Source organism: Coregonus lavaretus (assembly GCF_964263955.1).
Source record: "Coregonus lavaretus genome assembly, chromosome: 4".
In the NCBI taxonomy this organism is placed as follows: domain Eukaryota; kingdom Metazoa; phylum Chordata; class Actinopteri; order Salmoniformes; family Salmonidae; genus Coregonus; species Coregonus lavaretus.
This window is the reverse complement of record NC_139991.1, coordinates 46,900,658-46,917,359: the sequence shown is the minus strand read 5'-3', so window position 1 is coordinate 46,917,359 and position 16,702 is coordinate 46,900,658. Positions and strand designations below refer to the sequence as shown.

Sequence of the window (16,702 nt, the reverse complement as noted above, 5' to 3'; positions counted from 1 at the left end):
AGACGCCATTACTATTGCTCTCTATTAAATGTAATGACACGGGCATGACACATTAGTAAAAAAAAATATATATATAAATAGGATTTACTTTATTCCTGTCATTGTCACTAGATTTACAACAGCTGTATTATATTTGTAATTATTGTCAAACATGATTGGAGGCATCATGATTTCAACAGTCAAATTTCACTGGGTGTAGACAAACTGATGAGCAAGATATTAGAGCATGATAATGTGGAGTTCCACTTCACTTCACTCCGATTCAGATTCTTTTTTGAACATTGTCACTTTCATGTCAGTTCTTCGTGAAATGCCCACTTAAAAACGCTACACCCATCTTTAGCATTTCAATATGTAATTTGCTGTATAATATTGGGAGTACCATGACACAGATCAAGTATGACACTGTATAGCACTTGGGAAGACTAACAGGAATGACTGAGGTTTTCCTATAATGAAGTAATGCTTTTCTGCAATAGAAAAATCACTAAGCGAGGTATGGGGCAACGTGAAAAGGGGATACTCTCGATAATAAAATAAAAACAAATAGATTTCATTTTACCTTAAAAAGAAAACGACTAAAACGGATGTGACATTTGTTCCATTTATAAATATGACAATTATCATCTCTGAATGGCTCTTTCAAAAACAGACTATCTTTGACAACAAGACAAGACACAGCAACACCACCCTGGTTCCCAGACTCAGTAAAGTCTCTTACAAGCCTTGGCCTGCTTATCCACCCACAACTGCAGTAGTAGCAGTTTTAAGGAGTCCTCACTGAGACAGACAGACTGGTTGTGTATCTAGTAGTGTGTGCAGATACACTAAATATACAAAAGTATGTGGACACCCCTTCAAATGAGTGGATTTATCTATTTCAGCCACACCCGCTGCTGACAGGTGTATAAAAATCAAGCACACAGCGATGCAATTTCCATAGACAAACATTGGCAGTAGAATGGCCTTACTGAAGAGCTCAGTGACCTTCAACGTGGCACCGTCACAGGATGCTACCTTTCCAACAAGTCAGTTCGTGAAATTTCTGCCCAGCTAGAGCTGCCCCAGTCAACTGTAAGTGCTGTTATTGTGAAGTGGAAACACCTAGCAGCAACAACGGCTGAGCCACGAAGTGGCAGGCCACACAAGCTAACAGAACGGGACCGCCGAGTGCTGAAGTGCGTAAAAATCGTATCCTCGGTTGCAACACTCACTTCCGAGTTCCAAACTGACTCTGGAAGCAACATCAGCACAATAACTGTTCGTCAGGAGCTTCATAAAATTAGTTTCCATGGCCGAGCAGCTGCACACAAGCCTAAGAACACCATGTGCAATGCCAAGCGTCGGCTGAAGTGGTGTAAAGCTCGCCGCCATTGGACTCTGGAGCAGTGGAAACGTGTTCTCTGGAGTATGAATCACGCTTTACCAGCTGGCAGTCCGACGGACGAATCTGGGTTTGGCAGATGCCAGGAGAACGGTACCTGCCCCAATGCATAATGCAAACTGTAAAGTTTGGTGGTGGAGGAATAATGGTCTGGGGCTGTTTTTCACAGTTTGGGCTAGGGCCCTTAGTTCCAGTGAAGGGAAATCTTAACACTATAGCATACAATGACATTCTAGAAGATTCTGTGCTTCCAACTTGTGGCAACAGTTTGGGAAAGGCCCTTCCTGTTTCAGCATGACAATGCCCCCGTGCACAAAGCGAGGTCCATACAGAAATGGTTTGTTCGAGATCGGTGGGGAAGAACTTGACAGGCCGGCAGAGCCCTGATCTCAACCCCATCAAACACCTTTGGGATGAATTGGAACACAGACTGCGAGTCAGGCCTAATACCCAACATCAGTGCCCGACCTCACTAATGCTTGTGGCTGAATGGAATCAAGTTCCAACATCTAGTGGAAAGCCTTCCCAGAAGAGTAGAGGCTGTTATAGCAGCAACGGGGGAGACCAACTCCATATTAATGGCCATGATTTTGGAATGAGATGTTCGTGTCCACATACTTTTGGTCATGTAGTGTAGGATCAGTCACACTACATACAACATGCTCTCAGTACATGTTTTGGAGTGTTTCTCTGAGGTGCAGCAGTCCACCAACAGCAGCAACAGCTTTGAGACAGCTAGGCTCTTTGATAAGTAAGTGTGTGTCCGATTGGTTTGTGTATGCATATCTGTGTGTGTGTGTGCATGCATGCACGCACATGTGTGTATGTAAGAGAGGGAGGCTCTTGGAGAAGCATGTGGTATGAGGAACAAAAATTGAAACAAACACCAGTTCTTGCAATTGAATTAAAACAGAACAGATTGGCAGTTTAAAAAAAACAAAAAAACAACATGACTATTTTTTTTTTTTTTTTTTTTTTTTTTTTACTATGGCACCAGACAATGAGAGGAGGGGTTGAAGAAGGGGCAGGGATGGTTCTTGGTGTGTTTTGGTTTTTCTACTAGCCATTGATTCCTCCCCCCCCCCCCCCCCCCCCAAAAGTGTGGCTGTCAGACATACATATAAATGGAACTCGTTACCCATGTTGCCCTGGGGCTGGGCGGGGTGATACTGGGCGGGCGGCGCACACAGATTGGCACATCACCACCAAAACAATATCAAGGTGAGCGACGCGTCACTGTGCCACAGAGGCTGATGGTGGGCAAGAATTAGGTTTTAGTTTTCCACACCTGGAAACATGGCAAAGTCTATTTGTCCAATGACAAAAATTAGAGGCTAAAGGTAGTGGATGTCTGCCTTCACGGAAAACATCTAGTTCACTTTGTCCTGGAATATGTAGAGGTTGTTGGTGGTTGCCACGGCAATGATGTTGTCCTGGGGGTGCCAGGCGGTGTGGAGGATTTTCTTGTTGAAGTCCAGGCTGTCTACGCTGATCTCGTCCTTCTTCCGCTTCCCGCCGGCACACACCTTGCGGGGCTTCAGGACCTGCCGTGGCTTACTGCCCTCCCGGGACGCCTCCAGGGTCACGTCCCGCCGCTGGCCCCGGTCAAACATCCGGAAGAAGTTGTTGTACGAGCCCGTCATCACCACACTGGGAAGGAAAATGAGGGAGAGGATTAAAACAAGGAAATTAAGAACCTAGGGCTTGTTATTTTTATTTATGAATACAATTTGAGAACTTGGCAATGTTAACCTGTCATTTCCGTTCCAGCAGCACTCAAACTTGTCGAAGATGCAGTCGTTTTCATAGAGCGAGCACAGCTTACTCCTGAGGTACTCGTGAACCTGCCATGAGGGAGACAGGTCAGAGGTAATCAACATGGAGCCACATACTAACCTCAGTTCAGGGGTCAAATCTGTATTTATGAGTCATTTTGAGTCAAATATTCCGAATGAGGGTAAGATGATCGAAATTGCTTACAACATAAGTTCAAAGAAAAACTAGACCTAGTTAAGCTGCAGCTGGCCCAAAACAGAGCGGCACGTCTTGCTCTTCATTGTAATCAGAGGGCTGATATAAATACTATGCATGCCAGTCTCTCTTGGCTAAGAGTTGAGGAGAGACTGGCTACATCACTTCTTTTTATAAGAAACAATGTGCTGAAAATCCCAAATTGTTTGCAAAGTCAACTTACACACAGCTCTGACACACACACTTACCCCACCAGACATGCCACTAAGGGGTCTTTTCACAGTACCCAAATCCAGAACAAATTCAAGAAACTGTACAGTATTATATAGAGCCATTATTGCATGGAACTCATATTGCTTAAATAAACAAACCTGGTTTAAAAAAACAGATAAAGCAACACCTCACGGCACAACGCCTCTCCCCTATTTGACCTAGATAGTTTGTGTGCATGTATTGATACAGTTGAAGTCTGAAGTTTATATACACCTTAGCCAAATACATGTAAACTCAGTTTCACAATTCCTGACATTTAATCCTAGTAAAAATTCCCTGTCTTAGGTCAGTTAGGATCACTGCTTTATTTTATGAATTTGAAATGTCAGAATAATAGTAGAGAGAATGATTTATTTCAGCTTTTATTTATTTCATCACACTCCTAGTGGGTCAGAAGTTTACATACACTCAATTAGTATTTGGTAGCATTGCCTTTAAATTGTTTAACTTGGGTCAAACGTTTCTGGTAGCCTTCCACAAGCTTCCCACAATAACTTAGGTGAATTTGGACCCATTCCTCCTGACAGAGCTGGTTTAACTGAATCAGGTTTGCGTAGGCCTCCTTGCTCGCACACGCTTTTTCAGTTCTGCCCACACATTTTCTATAGGATTGAGGTCAGGGCTTTGTGATGGCCACTCCAATACCTTGACTTTGTTGTCCTTAAGCCATTTTGCCACAACTTTGGATGTATGCTTGGGGTCATTGTCCATTTGGAAGACCCATTTGCGACCAAGCTTTAACTTCCTGACTGATGTCTTGATATGTTGCTTCCAGTCCCTCCTGCAGCAAAGCACCCCCACAGCATGATGCTGCCACCCCCGTGCTTCACGGTTGGGATGGGGTTTTTCGGCTTGCAAGGTCCCCGTTTTTCCTCCAAACATAACGATGGTCATTATGCCCAAACAGTTCTATTTTTGTTTCATCAGACCAGAGGAAATTTCTCCAAAAAGTACAATCTTTGTCCCCATGTGCAGATGCAAACCGTAGTCTGGCTTTTTTATGGCGGTTTTGGAGCAGTGGCTTCTTCCTTGCTGAGTGGCCTTTGTACCGGTTTCCTCCAGCATCTTCACAAGGTCCTTTGCTGTTGTTCTGGGATTGATTTGCACTTTTCGCACCAAAGTACGTTCATCTCTAGGAGACAGAACAAGTCTCCTTCCTGAGCGGTATGACGGCTGCGGGGTCCCATAGTGTTTATACTTGCGTACTATTGTTTGTACAGATGAATGTGGTACCTTCAGGCGTTTGGAAATCGCTCCCAAGGATGAACCAGACTTGTGGAGGTCAACCATTTTTTTTCCTGAGGTCTTGGCTGATTTCTTTGGATTTTCCCATGATGTCAAGCAAAGAGGCACTGAGTTTGAAGGTAGGCCTTGAAATACATCCACAGGTACACCTCCAATTGACTCAAATTATGTCAATTAGCCTATCAGAAGCTTCTAAAGCCATGACATCATTTTCTGGAATTTCCCAAGCTGTTTAAAGGCACAGTCAACTTAGTGTATGTAAACTTCTGACCAAATGGAATTGTGATACAGTGAATTATAAGTGAAATAATCTGTCTGTAAACAATTGTTGGAAAAATGACTTGTGTCACGCACAAAGTAGATGTCCTAACCGACTTGCCAAAACTATAATAATTTGTTAACAAGAAATTAGTGGAGTTGTTGAAAAAAAAAACGAGTTTTAATGACTCCAACCTAAGTGTATGTAAACTTCCGACTTCAACTGTATGTAGGCTACGTGTGCCTTTAAAATTTTTTTTTTATGTAGTTCTGTCCTTGAGCTGTTCTTGTCTATTACTGTTCTGTATTATGTCATGTTTCATGTTTTGTGTGGACCCCAGGAAGAGTAGCTGCTGCTTTTGCAACAACTAATGGGGATCCTAATAAAATACCAAATAATTGTTTGGCTTCTCATTTCAGGGTGTGAAAGTGCAGCAGTTTGGCAAGAACATAGTCTTAGAGTCCCCCTAGTGGACATTATCTGAAACTACATGCAAGAAATTAGGTGTGACCAGTCCCTGATAAAAAAGTGCACTAAAACAACAGCCTGTTGACTTTCTCAAACCTCAAGTCCCCACACTCCCACTGCCAGTCTCACCTGGTACGTCTCCACAACCCTGTTCTCCATGTTCAGGTCCCAAATCTTGACAGACAGGTAGTCCCGGGTCATCATGTAGCGCCCGTTGTGGCTGAACTTGACGTCCGAGATGGACGAGATTATCTCAGAGAAAAAGGAGCGGTTACTGGGGTCCTCCGGCTCCTCGAACACTGGAGAGGGAGAGGTCAAGTTAGTTCACCAACTGCTATTAGAGATAATAAAGTGCATGTTGCTGTGCTAGTTAGCCTTTCCCCCCATCCTAATGTGAAAACAAGATATTATACCCTATGATTCCAAGATGGCGTAGCAGTGCGGCTATGTTTTTTTCTGTGTCCTTGTGCAAATTGCCAGTTTTTGTCTATTTTGTATATATTTCTCAATTTTACTTTTCATTCTTTAACTAAATATACTTTCCTGCAACCCGCCTCACTCAACGTGGAAAGGATTCTATTATTTCTTTATAACTTTTATCAAGAACCTTAAGCTGAACTAGTCTAGCTGCAACCGAATGGATACTTGCTATTAGCCACCATTAGCGTCTTCACCATTGTCCGTGGCCTGCACTACCCACCAGCCAGCTCTAGCTCTAGGCTGGACAATTTGTCGGCTAGTCTGTACAGCATGCTATCGACCCAGAGCATATCGGATTTTCTGCCGGAATCACTGGACACTAGCGCCGGATCATCGCAACCAGCTAGCTGCAACCAAATGGCTGTTGTCATTGGTTAATTACCATTGCCCTTAGCAAGCACCAGTTAGCCTTGAGCTAGCCTCGAGCCAGGCCCATCTCCAGGCTCTCTGTCAACTGGACGGGACCTCCTTGTGTTGACACGGAGCCCCGCCGATCCAACATGACTGGTTTGCCGACGAAATCGTCTGATTTGGTTTCTACCGGCTTCCCGTTACGACGTCGACCACGAAGATCCATCTGCTAGCCCGGGCCCGCTAGCACACGCAAGCCGGGCTCTCGCCAGTGCTGTAGCAGCCCCGAACTACCTCCGAACTCTCCTATTGCTGTTTACCGGACCTTATGATAATTCAGCTATACAGCTGATGCCTGCTGGACTGTTCCTTTATACGGTACCGCATCCTGTTTATGTGTAGCCTCAGCCCAAACTTTGTCGCCATTACCAGCTGTTGTCTTAGCTCTCTCGAATAACACCTGTGATTGCTTTATGCCTCTCTCCCATGTCAATATGCCTTGCTTATTGCTGTTTTGGTTATTTCTTATTGTACTATTTCACTGTAGAGCCCCCAGCCCAGCTCAACCTGCCTTAGATAGCTCCTTTGTCCCACCCCCCCATACACGCGGAGACCGGCTCAATCGGTACCTCCAGTGATGCTCTCTCTTTCATCGTTACCCAACGCTTAGGTTCACCTCCACTGTACTCATATCCTTCCCTATACATAATGCACTGAATCTATTCTACAACGCCCGGAAATCTGCCCCTTTTTTTCTCTGTACCCAACGCACTAGAAGACCAGTTCTTAAAGCCTTTAGCCGTATCCTTATTCTACTCCTCCTCTGTTCCTCTGGTGATGTAGAGGTTAACCGAGGCCCTGTAGCCCCCAGTATCACTCCTACTCCCCAGGCGTTATCATTTGTTAACTTCTGTAACCGTAAAAGCCTGGTTTCTTGCACGTTAACATCCGAAGCCTCCTCCCTAAGTTTGAGTTATTCACTGCGTTAGCACACTCCGCCAACCCTGATGTTCTAGTAGTGTCTGAACCCTGGCTTAGGAAGGCCATCAAAAATTCAGAAATGTCCATCCCCAAGTACAACATTTTCCATCTCGATAGAACTGCCAAAGAGGGTGGGGTTGCAATCTACTGTAGAGATAGCCTGCAGAGCTCTATTATACTATCCAGGTCTGTGCACAAACAGTTTGAGCTTCTACTTCAAAAAAATCCACCTTTCCAGAAATAAGTCTCACTGTTGCCACTTGCTACAGACCCCCCTCAGCCCCGAGCTGTGCCCTGGACACCATATGTGAACTGATTGCCCCCCATCTATCCTCAGAGTTCGTACTGCTTGGTGACCTAAACTGGGATATGCTTAACATCCCGGCCAACCTACAATCTAAACTAGATGCCCTCAATCTCACACAAATTATCAACGAACCTACCAGGTACAACCATAAATCCGTAAACAAGGGCACCCTCAGATATCATCCTGACAAATTTACCCTCCAAATACACCTCCGCTGTCTTCAACCAGGATCTCAGCGATCACTGCCTTATTGCCTGCGTCCGTACTGGGGCCACGGTCAAACGACCACCCCTCATCACTGTCAAACGCTCCCTAAAACACTTTAGCGAGCAGGCCTTTCTAATTGACCTGGCCCGAGTATCCTGGATGGATATTGACCTCATTCCGTCAGTAGAGGATGCCTGGTTGTTCTTTAAAAAGTGCTTTCCTCTCAATCTTACATAAGCATGCCCCATTCAAAAAAAATATCAGAACTAAGAACAGATATAGCCCCTGGTTCTCCTCAGACTTGACTGCACCTTGACCAGCACAAAAACATCCTGTTGCGTACTGCATTAGCATCGAACAGCCCCCGCGATATGCAACTTTTCAGGGAAGTCAGGAACCAATATACACAATCAGTTAGGAAAGCAAAGGCTAGCTTTTTCAAACAGAAATGTGCATCCTGTAGCACTAACTCCAAAAAGTTTTGGGACACTGTAAAGTCCATGGAGAATAAGAGCACCTCCTCCCAACTGCCCACTGCACTGAGGCTAGGAAACACTGTCACCACCGATAAATCTACAATAGAGAATTTCAACAAGCATTTTGCTACGGCTGGCCATGCTTTCCACCTGGCTACCCCTTCCCCGGCCACCAGCTCTGCACCCTCCGCTGCAACTTGCCCATGCCCCCCCCCCCCCCCCCCCCTCTCTTTCGTAACGTCTGAGATCCCCAGAGATTGGAAAGCTGCCACGGTCATCCCCCTCTTCAAAGGGGGTGACACTCTAGATCCAAACTGTTACAGACCTATATGCATCCTGCCCTGCCTTTCGAAAGTTTATGAAAGCCAAGTTAACAAACAGATCATTCCATTTCCTAATAATTGCTCCCATAGTTGATTTCTTCAAACCAAGCTGCTTACCTATTGCAGATTCAGTCTTCCCAGCCTGGTGCAGGTCTACAATTTAGTTTCTGGTGTCCTTTGACAGCTCTTTGGTCTTGGCCATAGTGGAGTTTGGAGTGTGACTGTTTGAGGTTGTGGACAGATGTCTTTTATACTGATAACAAGTTCAAACAGGTGCCATTAATACAGGTAACGAGTGGAGGACAGAGGAGCCTCTTAAAGATGAAGTTACAGGTCTGTGAGAGCCAGAAATCTTGCTTGTTTGTAGGTGACCAAATATTTATTTTCCACCATAATTTGCAAATAAATTCATAAAAAAAAATCATACAATGTGATTTTCTGGATTTTTTTCCCTCAATTTGTCTGTCATAGTTGACGTGTACCTATGATGAAAATTACAGGCCTCTCATCTTTTTAAGTGGGAGAACTTGCACAATTGGTGGCTGACTAAATATTTTTTCCCCCACTATATATCTCACTGGTCATCCCCAAAGCCAACACCTCCTTTGGCCGCCATTCCTTCCAGTTCTCTGCTGCCATGACTGGAACGAACTGCAAAAATCTCTGAAGCTGGAGACTCTTATCTCCCTCACTAACTTTAGGCGTCAGTTGTCAGAGCAGCTTACCGATCACTGCACCTGTACACAGCCCATCTGTAATTAGCCCATCCAACTGCCTCATCCCCATATTGTTATTTATTTTGCTAATTTGCACCCCAGTATCTCTATTTGCACATCATCTTTTGCACATCTATCATTCCAGTGTTAATACGAAATTGTAACTATTTTGCACTATGGCCTATTTATTGCCCTACCTCCATTTACTACATTCGCACACACTGTATATATTTTTTCTGTTGTATTTTTTGACTTTATGTTTTGTTTACCCCATATGTAACTCTGTTGTTGTTTTTATCGCACTGCTTTGCTTTATCTTGGCCAGGTCGCAGTTGTAAATGAGAACTTGTTCTCAACTGGCTTACCTGGTTAAATAAATAAATAAAATAATATTCCCACATTTCTCCTATGCAGCGATGTGAATTCATTCAAGCCATTTTCTAATGGTTAAACGTGAAAGCCCCTTATACAGAGGTTGTTGCCGTGGCCACTAGGTACTCACATTTGGAGTGCGTGTCACATAGCGCTGATGCCCTCATGTCACAGAGTCGGATGGTGCCCTTGCTGCTGCTGTAGACGAAGGTGTTGCACTGGTGTGGATGGAACTCTGCTGCTGTAATCACCTCTGTCAGCTCCTCCATGTTGACTGGCTTTATATCCACAATATCTGGGAGGGGCTAGAGTCAAGGGGGACTAGCACACTGGGGGTAAACACACACACCCCCCTCCTTTGTCCCTTCCCTCAACCATCCTATAATTAACAGCTGGACAAGGATACTGAAGCTGCGGTCGGTGATCTCCTGGTGCCAGAGGTTGATGCGCAGGTCGTCTGCGGATAGATATGTCTCATGGTCACTGTTTATTGAGATGGAGTTGATGTGATAAGTGTGGGCGTTGGCAAACACCCTTCGAGGGCTCGCCTCCACCATGAGGTCCATGGGTCTAAACACAGGCACCTGCAAGGGTACAGAGGGTAGTCAGCGGGTGAGGCTCTAAGGGTATAGGCTACACCCACACAGTGACTAGTGTTTCTCCATACTATAGCTAGGGCCTGTTTTTCTTTAGCAATCATTTGACATGCATGGATTTTATCAAACTGTCCCCCTTTCTTTTTACATCAGCTGGTCCAGCACCATCCTCAGATTTTTTTTGTTTTGTTGCAATTCTCATTTCTAGAGAAAGCTTAAAATACATAACAAAAATCGCAAAATCTCACATGATGGGCAGAACACAGGGCCCCAACTTTAGCCCCTGGCATGTAATCAGCTAAGCACTTACCCGAAGTGCAGTGACAGTGTTGGGGTCTATGTAGCGTCCATCCTCCTCTTTCAGGTTGTAGCCCTCTGGTCTCTTGTCTCGTTCACTGATCTTCCACAACTTTATGGTTTTGTCTGCCAATCAGAACACAGGACTAGATAAAAACATTTAACAGCTAAACAAAGCTCAGTGATGTGATGGCATGCATAAAAGTTCACCAGAGATTGGAAACCGACTGACCGTTAGTGGACAACAGGAACTGAGCTGCGTTCTTCTGGGGCAGCCAGCGGATTTTGTTGATCTTCTCCTCGATCTCTAAACTCTTCAAGTAGTCAAACTCGGGCTCATGGCTCTGGAAAGTGCTGTAAACATTGTACTCACTACGGCACTGTGGCTGACTCTTATTCTGTTGGGGGAGAGAGAGGGAAAAGACGAAGAGAGGGAAAAAGGAGACGGAGTAAGGGATGGAGGAGGCAGCAGAAGGAAGGGTAGAAAATGTTTGCTTTATTCGTTTTCCACAATCACCTCCTTTCCATTCAAAAGCAAATTGGAATTTAAACTCCAAACTTCCAGACAGTCATACCTCTATTTCCTGCTGAAAGATGACGACCCTGCCACCCTTGTCTCCTGTGGCTAGCAGCTCCCCTGAGTGGTTGAACTCCACAGTAGATATGATGTCGGCTGAACACAAAACAGGTATATAGATCATTCAAGAAAATCAAATTAGTTAGTTATTTCTTTCTACCCAACACAAAAGGTATTCAGAGAGGAATTGCAGGTGGTTGTATCCATGAGACTGCAATTAGCATATGAACATTACTAGCACTGGATTTGTTTAGAGGTCTATCTTCTATCCAAGAGCTGGAGTCTTAGAATGTGATTACATCCAAAGCAGACACACAATGATCAGTAACCAAGTTCCTACATGCACCAGCACATTCCCCCAACAACAGTATGGAGGCTTTTTAGACAGAGGCTGACACACACTGTTGCCCATTCGAGCAGAAAGACAATGCTGAGAAAGGTTGCAGCAGGAGGCCATAGACTGAGTGTGTGTATCATGTGTAAGGAGGGCATGGACACGCCACGTTGTCAATGCCCTGACCCCCCAACAACATGTTTTCAGCACTTTTATTTCCATAACTGACCAAAACTTGTTTTCTCATGGCACTCTGGTTCCTCTGCAGTAGACATGGTGAGCAATGTTTGGAATATCAAATCAGAATACATAGACACCCAAGTATTGCGATAACGCCACCAGTGATTTTATTTGGCCCCCCACATTTGAGAATTTTGTTTTTTTGTTGTTGAACGTAGACTATAAAAACACCAGCAAATCAGCTCCAATGATTTTAATTGGAAATCTGTTCCAAACTATTCCCACACCTAATAGAGATATATGTGATCATATAAAAACTTAAGGTTTGAAATGATTATGTTTTAGTCAAATATATCTGTTTGGGCTTCTTGCGGTCAATTTGTGGTCTTGACCATTCAGTCAAGAAAAAAAAGAAAACAGCCCTGCGGCTAATCTAGTTGTTGATCCCTGCTATACATTGATATGCCCAGTATCAGCCTACGCAGTGACACACACTTCCTAAATCCTTAAGAGATTGACCTATAATCAGGAGCAGAGCACATGGTGACTCAGTTCTCCTTCTGTGTATCTTTAGACTGATCTAGGATCTGCAGGAGAGGATAGATTGCTTGGGAACATGGCATTCAGTAGTGATGGGGGGGGGCATCTATATCGGGTTATTATTTTTGACAGTATATCGTATCGACAATGTCATAATATTATTTTTGCGCTACTTGGCTGTGCCTGAACCAAAACTCCAGTACTTTTCCTTCATAGCTTTTTCTCCATCTTCTTTTGAAATAGGGAGCCAATTTGTTCTCTGCACATTTCCATGACTGATCAAAACTAATTTTCTCAAGGCTCTCTCTTGTCCCTCTGCAGCAGACATATGGTGAGCAATATGTTTGGAACATCGAATCGCAATAGAAATCACAGTATCGAATCGCAATATATATAGAATCGTGAGAATCACAATACATATCGTATCGGCACCTAAGTATCGTGATATCGTATCGTAAGGTCCCTGGCAATTTCCAGCCCTAGCGTACAGTGCACCATACTGGATGTTCACACAGACTGTGTCAGCATGAGTGTGAGGCCACAGGACAAAAGTCAACAAGAGAAAGCAGCAAGCAAGCCATTGTGTGTCAGAAATCGACTTTGCAGTCACTCTTACATAGCATTGGACTGTCTGGGAGGCTAGCAGTGTAACATTTAGGGAGATGAGGAGTCATGGGTGACCGCCGGGGAATGCAAGATAACTGGAAGAGCGTGTCGCATTGAGTACGATTTATCCAGCACAACATAATTTATTGTGAAATATGAACAACTACTAGGAAGCATGATGATTCTGCCACTGTACCAATGTCTATGACCTGTGAAGAGCTCTTACCTTCGGCAACGTCGTCATCAATGGCCCCCTTCACCTGTGAGAAGCACCACTGCACGTCATTGCTCCCACCTCCAGCTCCTGAATAGCAGAATGACAGTTACTGATCGAGATATTGCATGACTGGTTATGTTACAAATCTGACAGAAAAAGGAGTTTAGAAGTGAGGGGGAAGCCTGTGACCTGACCATTGGCGTGAGAAATTATGTGTATAGACAGACACAACATGACCCGTCTTGGTCCCATCTTGTGCATTAAGCTCATTAATAACATCTGATACTACATGGACTGGCAACACAGTCAAAATGAAAGACAATGTCCTCAGGAGTCCCTGGAGACCTATGACTGTACTTCCAGAGCCTCTTGATAATACACTTGTTAAGAGAGAAGCCTCAGGCACTGAAGCATAGCTCAAGATAATAAATAATTATTATTTGGGTGCTTATATTTGTCCTATTGGAAATGTGTTTTTTGCATATCCCAAATCCCCCAGAGAAACCCTCAGAGAGTGGGGTCAAGGCCAGGGTCTGCCATTAACAGCAGCAACACTGGAGCAATTAGGGTTAAGTGCCTTGCTCAAGGGCACATTGACAGCTTTTTCACCTTGTCGGTTACTGGCCCAACGCTGTAACCTCTAGGCTACCTGCCGCCCTCAACAGCTGTTAACATCAAAGTTCAAACAACATCATACACTAGGTCAAGGCAGGGGAAATACTACTACAGTATTATATTTTATAATGGATAAGGAATATACATTTCCCACAGAGATTTGTAAATAGCCATTGAAACAGATCAACTAGCGCTAGTCCATCTCAAAATGGTCAATATCAAAATCTGTCTCTGACTGGGTTATTACAGGTATAGTGTCCCGACAGGTTCTCGATAATAATAACAGTAATTGCACAATGAAACAGGTTGAGTTGTACATTTCCACATGTAATAATTTCCGTTATTGCACAATGGAACTGGTTAGATTTGTTGATAAAAACATGTCTGGGTTGGGTGTGTGATAAATGCAGGAGGAGCAGGTATGACTAGAAGGTTGTTAATGCAGAGGCTGAAGCCTAAACGTCCCATTAATAAAATACATACATCTAGCATGTAACTTGGCTGACTACAAGTGATCACAATTGTAAGTGTGGTTAGTATGCTAAATTAGGTTGTCATCTGCCTCTACAAAAATAGTGATACAAGCACCATGGAGCCCTCTGTCAACAAGTAATACCTTATCCCATCATTAGAGAACAAAGGCCTACAATAGATGCTGGAAAGTAGTCAGGTCTATATTTAGAGCGCTGTATACTTTCGACAGACACTGAATCTCATGCATAAACTGAGTCATAGATAGCTAGCAATGATTTCAGCCAAGTCATTATTGGCCCACCTAGGAATGCAATCCCAGCCCGAGGGAAATGGCACGGTGATCTTCATGTTCAAGCATACATAAATATTACATCAAAGCCCACATCCAGCAATAGAACTATGACTCATGGCTAAATCGATTATGGTGGTGGTGTGGCATTAAAAGGTGGACATCGTAACGTTACAGGTGCAAGGTGGCGTTCGGAAGAAGCCAGTCATCATCATCCACCCACCCACCATCTTTCACATCAAGACTCCCGCTCAACTCGCAGGTCATGCTAGCGCGACAGTGCCACATTAGGGATAATTTAACAACTTAGCTAGCCAACTTGGCTACCAGTAGTACTACCAGAAATACTACTTGGCTGGCTAACTCACTGAAAGGAAAGTATAGCGTTTGGCATAGTTAGGTAGCTAACGTTACAGCTTCATACTAACAGTTAACATGAAATGACAGCGATGCATATGATGTGATTGAGAGGAACGTGGGGCTAGCTATAACTTAGCCACATATAGCTAACGTTAGCCTGTAAAGTTGGACGTCCCCAGCGAGGATGATTGGTGAGGCCCAGTGACACATGATTTAGTTAGTTAGCTAGCTTGAGCAATTAGCTAGACTTACATAATTCTAAATACAGAATTGTATATAACTAGCTAGCTTGCTAGTTGCTTGCTAAGGTTGCTAGCTAATGTTATTACCGCCGGTAGATTTACTAGCAGCTAGTTAGCTAACGTTACTATTTCCATTTACCTGCCATGGCTAGAGGGATTCGCGCTCGATTGCCGGGCGTGTTTGTCCGGGTACGGACTCGTGCAAGCGGTCTCTCAAATGAAGGAGCTAGATCGTGGGACCGAGACGTTCCGGGCAGCCCTTCTGCTTGGCTCGGACTCTCTTCCCTCCCTCTCCGGCTTGTTCACTCACTCGCACACTTTCCCCGACAAGTCCTTCCAACACCCACCATCCACAGACAGTTCAAAATGGCGCTACCGCATCCTACATGACATCATCATAACCCGCCTCTTCTTGAGTGGAAATGGTCGGCGTATATCCAAAAGGGACACACCCACGGATGGGACGCACAGATCTTATTATTGTCAATGCTATTCGGGATCATTGGGACGTCCCTACCCTTACCCGTAGTCATTGCCCCAATTTCTCAGTTATTCTAATCTATAATGAGCCTTTGGCTGATCAGTGGGCAACGGCCGGCCCCTTACCAAGATGGGCAAGCCCGATTTTCTGATAGGTTGAATTGAGGTCAGGCAAAATCACATTCAAAGTGATTATTATATATGTACACTATATATGCACACTACCGTTCAAACGTTTGGGGTCACTTAAAAATGTCCTTGTTTTCGAAAGAAAAGCAATTTTTTTGTCCATTAAAATAACATCAAATTGATCAGAAATACAGTGTAGACATTGTTCATGTTGTAAATGGCTATTGTAGCTGGAAATGGCTGATTTTTAATGGAATATCTACATAGGCATACAGAGGCCCATTATCAGCAACCATCAGTCCTGTGTTCCAATGGCACGTTGTGTTTGCTAATCCAAGTTTATCATTTTAAAAGGCTAATTGATCATTAGAAAACCCTTTTGCAATTATGTTAGCCCAGCTGAAAACTGTTGTGCTGATTAAAGAAGCAATAAAACTGGCCTTGTTGAGACTCGTTGAGTATATCTGGAGCATCAGCAATTGTAGGTTCAATTACAGGCTCAAATTGGCCAGAAACAAACAACATTCTTCTGAAACTCGTCAGTCTATTCTTGTTCTGAGAAATGAAGGCTATTGCATGCGAGAAATTGCCAAGAAACTGAAGATCTCGTACAACGCTGTGTCCTACTCCCTTCAAAGAACAGCGCAAACTGGCTCTAACCAGAATAGAAAGAGGAGTGGGAGGCCCCAGTGCACAACTGAGCAAGAGGACAAATACATTGGAGTGTCTAGTTTGAGAAACAGACGCTTCACAGGTCCTCAACGGGCAGCTTCATTAAATAGTACCCGCAAAACACCAGTCTCAATGTCAACAGTGAAGAGGCGACTCCGGGATGCTAACCTTCTAGGCAGAGTTGCAAAGAAAAAGCCATATCTCAGACTGGCCAATAAAAAGAAAAGATTAAGATGGGCAGTCTGAGATATGGCTTTTTCTTTGCAACTCTGCCTAGAAGG

The 16,702-nt window shown here is 44.1% G+C and overlaps 1 protein-coding gene across 1 annotated transcript; it reads right to left on the bottom strand.

Annotated features, from left to right (window-relative positions):
- Positions 1–72: 72 nt before the first annotated feature.
- On the bottom strand, positions 73–15,554 carry LOC311128659 (serine/threonine-protein phosphatase 2A 55 kDa regulatory subunit B alpha isoform-like). Its single transcript, XM_084160856.1, has 10 exons — positions 15,280–15,554; positions 13,170–13,247; positions 11,282–11,379; positions 10,939–11,104; positions 10,720–10,832; positions 10,220–10,397; positions 9,944–10,108; positions 5,730–5,899; positions 3,137–3,228; positions 73–3,034 (listed from the first exon to the last, which is right to left on the bottom strand). The coding sequence occupies exons 1-10, from the start codon at positions 15,284–15,286 to the stop codon at positions 2,755–2,757; spliced, it is 1,347 nt and encodes a 448-aa protein (XP_084016982.1). The 5' UTR covers positions 15,287–15,554; the 3' UTR covers positions 73–2,754.
- Positions 15,555–16,702: the final 1,148 nt, after the last annotated feature.